Genomic DNA, 12,304 nt, shown 5'->3' on the forward strand with positions numbered 1-12,304 from the left:
ACAAGGACACAAGGGAAAGGGGTAAGGATACGGGCACAGGAACCACATGGTAAACACAAAGGGTCGCACTGGGTAAGAGAGAGCGCGGTGGGATGTGAATCACGTCGCGTCCAGAAACTTACTGAGGAGCATGACCTGAACTAGCACGCTCTCTGACCCCGGGTCGCCTCAGGGCGCGTATCACTCCGCCTGAGGTCACCCATAGAAAATGGGAATAGGGTAAACTACACAAAATTCTGGTCGGTTGGGAAGAGTTACCAGTAACTCCTAAGAAAGTAGTTCTAGGTAAGTACTCTGTGTTGGAACAAATATATATATAAGCTGTATAAATAAATGTTCACCTGTTTCACATGCAACATATAAAACCAGCGTGACTGTTTGAGTACTCTAACTATACAAAATGGTTAGTTAGGTATTCTGCTGCAGTGCAGCAATACTAGAAATTTACATGTCATATCCCTATGGTGGGAAACTCATGGTAGTGTAACAATTCTACATAAATGAAAAAATATATGGCTACAATAATTTCTATCTGAGATTATTTGGCAACTAGAAGTAGTATATGACATTAAGATAACTTAAAATATATTATTGCTACTTTAAAAACATGAATGGCAATTGAAAAGAAATTAAATTTTCTTTATTTCAATTGGATTAAAATTCACTGGTGGTGGTAATGTATAACGTATGACTATGAGAGAATTTGAGAGTTTATGAAGGGAGGTCAGAAGACATGTTAGCATTAGTGACTGTCGAAGCGTGGCACATTTCGGCAAACTGGCGAGCGTGTTTGAATTTGACGTGTCTGATTACAGGGTCCTTCCTGGAAGCTCGGTACTGACAGAAGGGACACTGGAAGGGCTTTTCTCCTGTGTGGATTAACAGATGACGATCTCTCTTGTACCGGTCAGTGAAATATCGATAGCAATGGGGACACTGGTGATTTTCATGGTTCCATTTCCAGTTGGGTAGAGGTATATCCTGCAAAAATTAAGAATTTGAGTTGAGTCACGAGATTAAATAGGAGAAATACTTATCGATATCTAAATATAGTAAAAACCAAGAAATTCAATATAACACAATTTATAATAGTCTACCCCTCAAAGTATGTGTAAGGATTTAAGATGAAAAGATTTTCCTTCCTAATGAAAATCGGAGAATATATTTCCAAAGAAAGTTCTATTCCTTCTGCTTCTCAAACTTAACGGGAAAGATACATGAAGCTAAGTAAATATCATGATAGTTCTTTAGGGTACTATTTAAATACAATTCTTTAAAGTTACCCATACAGATTACAGGATACTATTCAAATATCTTCATAACAGAATACCCAGCACTATCCCATTCTACACGATATACCTAAAGCATTTTGAAAATGTTGACATTTTCGGAGGCAATCTATCATTTTTTAATTTATAAATTTTGGCAGCAGTGTAAGCCCTGTTGTTGTGCTTAAGGCTACACAAAAGATACAAAGGACAGTTTGTCACTACACCTCTCAAAGATATTTCAAATTTTGACATTGGGGTAATTATATAAATAAGCAATTGCACACAATATATCATCCCATTCATATCTGAAACATAAATAAAAAAAAATCAATAAAAAATCTACTAATGAACAGTATAAGTAGATAAAAGGCTGAAAGGGATAATTGACTGTCAGTCTAACAAAGATGATCATGGTTATTAAGTTGCACAAGATTAAAATAAATAATTATCTGTGCCATCCTTCGATTGATGAAGCTAACCATTCAGGTTTTACCATAACACGGTAAAGATGAAAAAATGAGTATTAAAACTTCAATCTCAGAGCCAAGAGGAGAATTTTACCCAAAATTCTCCAAGCTTTTAAAAATTAAAGACTCTAGCACTGAAAAAAGGTCAAGATCAAACCTCATGATCAACGGTGGACATTAAATTGGAGGCACCAATTATCAGTTATCTCTGGAATAGCGGTAAACCTACACCATATATAACTCTTCCATATAATCTCTCTCTCTCTCTCTGTATATACTGTATATATATATATATATATATATATATATATATATATATATATATATATATATATATATATACATATACACACACGCACACACACACACACACACACACACACATATATATATATATATATATATATATATATATATATATATTATATATATATATATATATATATATATATATATATATTATATATATATATATATATATATATATATATATATACAGGTATATATATATATATATATATATATATATATATATATATATATTATATATATATATATATATATATATATATATATATATATGATAAATTTTTGCACATTTAAACGTGTTTCTTTCATATTTCAAATAAGCCATATATATTAATACATTAAAGTCTGGATTCTCTTAACGACCTCGGGATCAGAGCCCCAGGCGGAACCGCCCAAAGACTATGATATCGGACCGGCGGGGATTTGAACCCTCGTCCAGGATATCTGTATGCCAATGGCATACAGATATCCTGGACGAGGGTTCAAATCCCCGCCGGTCCAATATCATAGTCTTTGGGCGGTTCCGCCTGGGGCTCTGATCCCGAGGTCGTTAAGAGAATCCAGACTTTAATGTATTAATATATATGGCTTATTTGAAATATATATATATATATATATATATATATATATATATATATATATATATATATATATATATATGTATGTATGTATGTATATACAGTAATATATATACTGTATATGTATATATATAATATATAATATATATATACATACATATATATATATATATATATATATATATATATATATATATATATATATGTATATATGTATATATATATTAATGTACCTTTTACCTTTTGGTTCCTTTGAAACTTTTCCTGGAGCCTGAAAGATGAATATATGAAAGTATTTTCAGTGGACATTGTGAGTAATGTCTCAATCGTAGCAGATGGGATACCGAGTCTTCTATGAGGCAATTATCAAACCAAAGCATTCATGATCCAGTCTTTTTCTCATTCATATAATTCCTTCTATGAAGAGGTATTTTGAGAATTTATTGATAAATTTTTCAGGGTTAGAGAGATTGTTTTTATTTAATTAATAAGCTTACTTGAAGGTTTTTGACATAAGTATGTGAACTTCAGAGCATATATTTTCATCAACATTGCTTCATTTACTTTGTTTTCCTATATAAAATTTCAACAACAAAAATAGTCAGGAGTCGGCGTAATGTATGGATATGAATTAATTCTCTTGAAAATCATGTCATTCAATCCTTAATCTTTTTAAACAGACTGAGAACCAGTTCCATAGATTTCACAAAAGCATACTATGAGGACTTTACTCATGAAATGCTTAATGCGCTTAACGTTTTTAGTAACCGTTTTTCTTTTCAAATCTTGATGTATGAATTTTCATGCATTTCCGACTGCTTTCTGGATTAAAATGACTTAATATTAAATACAGAATTATGTAAGAAAAACAACAAATCAGACTCTAAAAAGACATACAGTATGTGGATTTATCAGACAATTCTTTATTCAAAAGTAAATCTATCATAAAATACTTTTCAACATGAATAGAATAGCAAACAACATATTTTATTCATGTACTATACTGTAATTCAATGATGCTTCTAGAAAAATACACAAAAGTGGGAAATGACATAAAGACATTTTTAAAACCATCAAATCTTTTTTAAAAATAAGACAAATTCCTTCTCATCTTTAAAATTCAATCTTTGTATATATCTTAGCATATCTATCCTCCACAATTTTACACTTGGATGCCATGTAAGCCCCATGGCTTATCTAATAATTCTACAGAGTTTGTATGAGGTAAGTAAGCATTATGATTTACAGGCTACATCACAAATCAGTTCTAATATCAAAATTTATGCGTAAGATCAACCATGTTATCATCATTAACTTCCTGAAAGGTCATATTCCCACCATCCTTTTCTATAAATAAATCATTAAAACGAATTGCATGGATAAGAAAAAAATAAAATCCAAAAGAAACTCCAAGAGCATACCTCAGTTTTATTCAGCACTGACTGTACAATAAAACAAGAACAATGATTAGAAGACTTCTAAACTAAAACCATTTCCAATCTCCATCACCACAGATGAATTAGGAGCGGAATAAAACCTGTGGCATAAAAAACTTGGCTTTACCAAAAGTATATCAGAATCTTTGCTTAAAGTCTCTCCTCTGACTAGAGCTCACTGGTATAAAGCATGTCCACTTAAGACGGTAGACATAGAAAGTTTCCTATTAAAGGACTATCATATAAATAATATACATTCTTCAGACATGAATAATAAAAAATAAATCTATTAAAATATGTTTTCCCTTATCTTAGCAAAAACATGGTAAACTTTGTTTGAATCCCAAATACTGTACAAACTTTCAATAACAAAGACCAACTAATTCTTATCAAAACTTCATGATAACCTTATATATCTCACAGCTGGAGAAAATGAACAGAAGAGATATACTTTGAATTAAATAGCACCATGACCTCACATCCCAAAATTGATTACAATATACATTCTAAACATACAGGTTGGGGTTAATAACAAGCATGTGGTTCTTATACGCAAAACTTTCCTGACTTCCAGCTTAAAAGAAAAGTTATCCCTGGTAAATGACAGATAAAAAAATATGAACCTATATCTTCGTGGACAAATATAAAAATGTCATTAAATACAATTTATGAAAATGTCCCCTATTCTCGGGATAAAATGACTAATAATGGCAGAAAACTCATCATTCAATTTTCCATTTTGTATTGAGATGACCCTAAAAATATTTCCTTATCATATATGTGAGAATGTAAATGATTAGTCATCCAATGAAAGACATATTACTGTTACCTTGTTTCACACAATTCTGTTTTGGCTAAAGAGTTATAAGTGTTCCTTTATGATTAACAGCCAGTTGTCCCCTCCGCAATCATGCTGCCACATGCATTACACATTCTTTCCTTTTTACAATTAACAACTTTCATTAATCAAGCAGATATAACCCATACATGCGTTCAGGCTGTAATTTTTGGTAAATGAACATAAGTAATAAGACTGACTTCAGCACAACAACTTTGTGGAACATGAATACAACTTTGAAATGCAATTTTTTGAAGTAAATATTCTAAAAGCTAATGATTTATTTGGAGTGCATTCATCATTCTAAAGGACAAACAGGAAAAGAAAGCAACTATATAAAAATTCTACAGCCAGCTTAGATATATAACAAGCTTGACATTCTGTAAGGGAAAGACTTCCCCTTTCATTACTAATTCAAATACATTTGACTTCCTAAATCATCAACAACTATCAATTCATAATTGAAATAGGAAATACTCAAACCATTTTCTTACAATACATTCAGCCTCACTTCAACATAAATTCTTAATTACTCGTAATCATAGCTTGATCATAATGGAACTTTCAATCCCTGCTTCAGCAAAAAAAATTTCTTTGCACCAAGAAATCAATTATTTCATTAATTTTGCATTTCAGATTCTTTGAATTAACAATAATCATCCTTCATCATCAATCTTTGACTTAATCTAAATTATGTTATTTTCATTAGTAAAATAAATTTTTGAATATACTTACCCGATGATCATATAGCTGTCAGCTCTGCTGCCCGACAGAAAAAACCTACGGGCGGAATACGCCAGCGATCGCTATACAGGTGGGGGTGTACATCAACAGCGCCATCTGTCGAGCAGGTACTCAAGTACTCGATGTCAACACAGAACCAATTTTCTCCTCGGTCCACTGGGTCTCTATTGGGGAGGAAGGGTGGGTCCTTTAATTTATGATCATCGGGTAAGTATATTCAAAAATTTATTTTACTAATGAAAATAACATTTTTCAATATTAAACTTACCCAATGATCATATAGCTGATTCACACCCAGGGGGGTGGGTAGAGACCAGCATATATGTTAACATTAAGAGCTAAGTATTCCGTATTTCATTTTAGCAGTTATTCAAAATAACAAACATAAAATTAATAAGTACCTGGTAAGGAAGTCGACTTGAACAATTACTCTGCCTTTTTAAGTACGTCTTCCTTACTGAGCCTCGCGATCCTCACAGGATGCTGAGCGACTCCTAGGAGCTGAAGTATGAAGGGCTGCAACCCATACTAAAGGACCTCATCAAAACCTCTAATCTAGGCGCTTCTCAAGAAAGAATTTGACCACCCGCCAAATCAACCAGGATGCGAAAGGCTTCTTAGCCTTCCGGACAACCCAAAAAACAACAATAAAAAGCATTTCAAGAGAAAGATTAAAAAGGTTATGGGATTATGGGAATGTAGTGGCTGAGCCCTCACCCACTACTGCACTCGCTGCTATGAATGGTCCCAGGGTGTAGCAGTTCTCGTAAAGAGACTGGACATCTTTAAGGTAAAATGATGCGAACACTGACTTGCTTCTCCAATAGGTTGCATCCATTACACTCTGCAGAGATCTGTTTTGTTTGAAGGCCACTGAAGTTGCGACAGCTCTAACTTCATGTGTCCTTACCTTCAGCAAAGCATGGTCCTCCTCATTCAGATGGGAATGAGCTTCTCGAATTAAAAGTCTGATATAATAAGAAACTGCATTCTTTGACATTGGTAAAGAAGGTTTCTTAATGGCACACCATAAAGCTTCTGATTGTTCACGTAATGGCTTAGTCCGTTTCAAATAGTACTTAAGAGCTCTTACCGGGCATAGTACTCTTTCTTGTTCATTTCCAACCAAATTAGCAAGGCTTGGAATATCGAACGATTTGGGCCAAGGACGAGAAGGAAGTTCGTTTTTGGCTAAGAAACCAAGCTGTAAGGAACATGTAGCCGTTTCAGATGTAAATCCAATGTTCCTGCTGAAGGCGTGTATCTCACTGACTCTTTTAGCTGTTGCTAAGCAGACGAGGAAAAGAGTTTTCAACGTGAGATCTTTAAAAGAGGCTGATTGAAGTGGTTCGAACCTTGCTGACATAAGGAACCTTAGTACCACGTCTAAGTTCCAACCTGGTGTGGCCAACCGACGCTCCTTCGAGGTCTCAAAAGACTTAAGGAGGTCCTGTAGATCTTTGTTGTTGGAAAGATCTAAGCCTCTGTGACGGAAGACTGCTGCCAACATACTTCTGTAACCCTTGATCGTGGGAGCTGAAAGGGATCTTTCTTTCCTTAGGTATAAAAGGAAGTCAGCTATCTGAGTTACAGAGGTACTGGTTGAGGATACTGATTTGGACTTGCACCAGCTTCGGAAGACTTCCCACTTCGACTGGTAGACTTTGAGAGTGGATGTCCTCCTAGCTCTAGCAATCGCTCTGGCTGCCTCCTTCGAAAAGCCTCTAGCTCTCGAGAGTCTTTCGATAGTCTGAAGGCAGTCAGACGAAGAGCGTGGAGGCTTGGGTGTACCTTCTTTACATGCGGCTGACGTAGAAGGTCCACTCTTAGAGGAAGTGTTCTGGGAACGTCTACTAGCCATTGCAGTACCTCGGTGAACCATTCTCTCGCGGGCCAGAGGGGAGCAACCAACGTCAACCTTGTCCCTTCGTGAGAGGCGAACTTCTGCAGTACTCTGTTGACAATCTTGAACGGGGGGAACGCATAAAGGTCTAGATGGGACCAATCCAGAAGAAAGGCATCTATGTGAACTGCTGCTGGGTCCGGAATCGGTGAACAATAAATTGGGAGCCTCTTGGTCATCGAGGTTGCGAACAGGTCTATGGTGGGCTGGCCCCACAATGCCCATAGTCTGTTGCATACATTCTTGTGAAGGGTCCACTCTGTTGGGATGATTTGACCCTTCCGGCTGAGGCGGTCTGCCATGACATTCATGTCGCCTTGAATGAACCTCGTTACAAGGGATATGTTTCGATCTCTTGACCAGGTGAGGAGGTCCCTTGCGATCTCGTACAACATCATCGAATGAGTCCCTCCTTGCTTGGAGATGTACGCCAGGGCTGTGGTGTTGTCGGAGTTCACCTCCACCACCTTGCCTAGAAGGAGGGACTTGAAGCTTCTCAAGGCCAGATGAACTGCCAGTAGCTCCTTGCAGTTGATGTGCAACTCGCTTTGAACCGCATTCCACGTGCCCGAGCATTCCCGACCGTCCAACGTCGCACCCCAGCCCGTGTCCGATGCGTCCGAGAAGAGAAGGTGGTCGGGGGTCTGAACAGCCAGTGGCAGACCCTCCCTGAGGAGAATGTTGTTCTTCCACCAAGTCAGTGACGACTTCATCTTCTCGGAAATAGGAACCGAGACCGCTTCTAGCGACTTGTCCTTTCTCCAGTGAGCAGCTAAGTGAAATTGAAGGGGGCGGAGGTGGAGTCTCCCTAACGCGATGAACTGGTCCAGTGATGAAAGCGTCCCTATCAGACTCATCCACTGTCTGACTGAACATCGGTCCTTCTTTAGCATGGACTGGATGCATTCTTGGGCTTGACTGATTCTGGGGGCCGACGGAAAAGCCCGAAAAGCTTGACTCTGAATCTCCATTCCTAGGTATACTATAGTTTGGGATGGGACGAGTTGGGACTTTTCTATATTGACCAGGAGACCCAATTCCTTAGTCAGATCTAGAGTCCACTGTAGATTCTCCAGACAGCGACGACTTGACGCAGCTCTTAAAAGCCAGTCGTCCAAATAGAGGGAGGCTCTGATGTTTGCTAAATGTAGGAATTTGGCAATATTCCTCATCAGTTTGGTAAAAACTAGAGGTGCCGTGCTTAGGCCAAAGCACAGGGCTTGGAACTGGTATACAACCTTCCCGAAAACGAACCTTAGCAAAGGTTGGGAATCTGGGTGGATGGGGACGTGAAAGTAAGCGTCCTTTAGGTCTAACGAGACCATCCAATCTTCCTTCCTGACCGATGCTAGAACCGACTTTGTCGTCTCCATGGTGAACGTCTGTTTTGTGACAAAGACATTCAGAGAACTGACGTCTAGCACCGGTCTCCACCCTCCTGTCTTCTTCGGCACTAAGAAGAGGCGGTTGTAGAAGCCCGGGGATTGATGGTCCCGGACTATGACTACCGCTCCCTTTTGTAGTAAGAGAGACACCTCTTGCTGTAAAGCTAGTCTCTTGTCCTCCTCTCTGTACCTGGGAGAGAGGTCGATGGGAGTTGTTGCTAGAGGGGGCTTGCGTAAGAATGGAATCTTGTACCCCTCCCTGAGTAACTTCACAGACTGTGCGTCTGCGCCCCTGTTCTCCCAGGCCTGCCAGTAGTTCTTGAGCCTGGCTCCCACTGCTGTCTGAAGAAGGTGGCAGTCAGACTCTGCCTCTAGAGGACTTGGAACCCTTCTTCTTACTCCCACGTTGACTTCCGGCACGAGCACCTCCTCTGCTGGAGGCTCTGCCACGAAAGGGCGGAATGAACCTTGACGCTGGAGTGTCCATCCTAGGTCTAGGTACGGAGGGCAAAGGGGTGGCTTTGCGTGCGGATGACGCCACCAGGTCATGGGTGTCTTTCTGGATCAAGGAGGCAGCAATCTCCTTGATCAACTCTTCAGGGAAGAGACACTTCGAGAGTGGAGCAAACATAAGCTCCGACTTTTGACATGGGGTGACTCAAGCTGACAAGAAGGAGCAAAGGTGATCTCGCTTCTTGAGAACCCCAGACACGAAAGAAGCCGCAAGCTCACTAGAACCATCCCGTATGGCTTTGTCCATGCCGGACATGATGAGCATGGAAGTTTCCTTATCAGAAGGGGAGGTCTTCCTGCTCAACGCTCCCAAACACCAGTCCAAGAAGTTAAAGACTTCGAATGCGCGGAAAACTCCCTTCATCAGATGGTCCATATCCGAAGGAGTCCAGCAAATCTTGGAGCGTCTCATAGCCAGCCTGCGGGGAGAGTCTACCAGACTTGAGAAGTCGCCCTGGGCAGAGGCAGGAACTCCCAAGCCGAGAACTTCTCCCGTGGCATACCAGACGCTAGATCTGGAAGCAAGCTTGACCGGGGGAAACATGAAGGATGTCTTCCCAAGTTGCTTCTTGGACTGCAACCACTCTCCCAGTACCCTTAAAGCTCTCTTGGATGAGCGAGCGAGTACGAGCTTCGTAAAGGCAGGTGCTGCAGACTGCATGCCTAAAGCGAACTCAGAGGGAGGCGAGCGTGGTGCTGCAGACACAAACTGATCCGGATATAAATCCTTGAACAGCGCAAGCACTTTCCTAAAGTCTAAGGAGGGAGGCGTAGTCTTGGGTTCTTCGATGTCCGAGTGTTGGTCGTCAAGATGTGCAGCTTCGTCATCATCAGAGATACCATCGTCTGAATGTTGAGGAGGAAGAGGCAACGGAGTGGGCTGGACGGCTGAGTCCGGCAGCACGGGTGCATGCGTGGCTGCACTGGACCCAACATCATGCCACTGTTGGTCAGTCTGAGAACTGGCAACAACCAAAGCTGAGTGGGTGCGCAAAGAGTCTACTCCCGACTGTGGAAGGATAGCGGAGACCACCGTGGGTTGCGGAGGCTGACGCACCGCGTCAAAACACGGCAGCCTAACTCCACCCTCCTGTTGTTGTGGTAGCTCACGCACGGCAACGGAGGGTTCCGTGCGTCTGTGAACGTCAGCATGCGTCTGGCAGGGTCGACTGCGCATGGGTGGAGGAGCTCTCACAGCTGGCGTGTGGGAGCAGGCAGCCTCAGCGTCTGCTGGGCGCACAACCGTGGCAGGTTGTGGGCTAACGGGTGCAGCGGCAACCTTCTCCGCACGAAACTCCTGCATAACAGCAGCTAACTGAGTCTGCATAGACTGCAGCAAAGACCACTTAGGGTCTACAAAAGCGGAAACAGACGGAGTTACTGTCCGTTGTGACTGAGGGTCTAAAACAGCGGGTGCGGCAACAGACGGAGTTACTGCCTGTTGCGGTACCACTTTGCCTCTCTTAGGAGGTGTGCAGTCGTCGGAGGACTGCAGCGAGTCCGAACTGACCCAGTGGCTACACCTGGGCCGTTGGATTAGCTCGGAAGGGACCTTACGTTTAAGAGGCCGTGAGACCTTGGTCCATCGTTTCTGTCGAGAAACCTCTTCCGCAGACGAGGAATGAACGGGCTCACTCGTCTTCTTGTGGGTGGAACGATCTATGTGAGATACGTCCGAAACCACGGAGGGTACGTCTGTCCGCTGATTAAAGCCTGTCGAACCCTTTGGTCGTACGACATTGCTTCTCCCCTGGGCTTGGGAGCTATCAAGAGGTCCCGGACTGGGAGGACGACAGGCACGAACAGACGCACCCTCATGCGTAACACTGACACTTTTCACTGCACTGACACTCACTTCACTTCCCACTGCACTTTTACCTTTCAACTCTCTGACGTCAGCCATGAGTTGATTGCGGTCATTCGCCAATGACTCGACTCTCTCACCTAGAGCCTGGATGGCACGCATCATATCTGCCATTGAAGGTTGATGAGAGCTAGCAGGGGGGTCGGGTGCAACCACTACAGGGGAAGGAATAGGTTGAGGGGCATGGGGAGAGGAAAAATCAATTGAGCGAGACGAACTCCTCCTGATCCTATCCTTCTCTAGCCTACGTGCATATTTCAGGAATTCTTGAAACCCGAATTCCGAAAGCCCAGCGCATTCCTCACATCGATCTTCCAATTGACAGGCTTTACCCCTACAATTGGAACAAACGGTGTGCGGATCGATAGAGGCCTTCGGAAGACGCCTTGAACAGTCCCTAGCGCTACATTTCCTGTACTTGGGGACTTGAGAAGGGTCAGACATCTTGAATTAGTCAAAGGGGGGAATTCAAAATCTATCCAAGTCGTCAACAAATAATCCAAAATCCAAAAAAAAATGCAAGGAAGTATTGAAGATAACTTCTGCACAGCGATAGCTAATAACCAGAAATGAATACTTCACCAAATAACGTGAAAATCAATCCAGAAAACAAGAGCGTATTCAGTAGGTCTTGCCGGTGGCACGACAGAGAGAAAATTGATTCTGTGTTGACATCGAGTACTTGAGTACCTGCTCGACAGATGGCGCTGTTGATGTACACCCCCACCTGTATAGCGATTGCTGGCGTATTCCGCCCGTAGGTTTTTTTTGTCGGGCAGCAGAGCTGACAGCTATATGATCATCGGGTAAGTTTAATATTGAAAAAACTGATTTCATTGTTTTATGGCCTGGATTCACACACACGCTTTCACCCATATAAACAGTTTATAACATTTTCATAATCACTGGAAAATTTAGAATGAAGGACTAAACTTTTCTTCAACCAAGTTATGCATAGTTTTGACCGGGTCTTCACAGAAGACAGTACAGTTAGAA

At 41.0% G+C, this 12,304-nt stretch overlaps 1 protein-coding gene across 2 annotated transcripts in view; it reads right to left on the reverse strand.

The window, feature by feature from the left end:
• Positions 1-232: 232 nt before the first annotated feature.
• The window catches only part of LOC137645659 (protein tramtrack, beta isoform-like), a 132,835-nt gene continuing 120,763 nt past the window's right edge, over positions 233-12,304 (reverse strand). The window contains exon 5 of one of the 2 annotated variants that reach the window (XM_068378494.1): positions 233-981. In XM_068378494.1, the coding sequence (XP_068234595.1) occupies positions 712-981 (270 nt within the window). In that variant the 3' untranslated portion in view covers positions 233-711. The remainder of the gene's footprint in view (positions 982-12,304) is intronic. The other variant, XM_068378497.1, reaches the window with a different exon arrangement.

The sequence above is a fragment of the Palaemon carinicauda genome, chromosome 8, assembly GCF_036898095.1.
Source record: "Palaemon carinicauda isolate YSFRI2023 chromosome 8, ASM3689809v2, whole genome shotgun sequence".
NCBI lineage: Eukaryota > Metazoa > Arthropoda > Malacostraca > Decapoda > Palaemonidae > Palaemon > Palaemon carinicauda.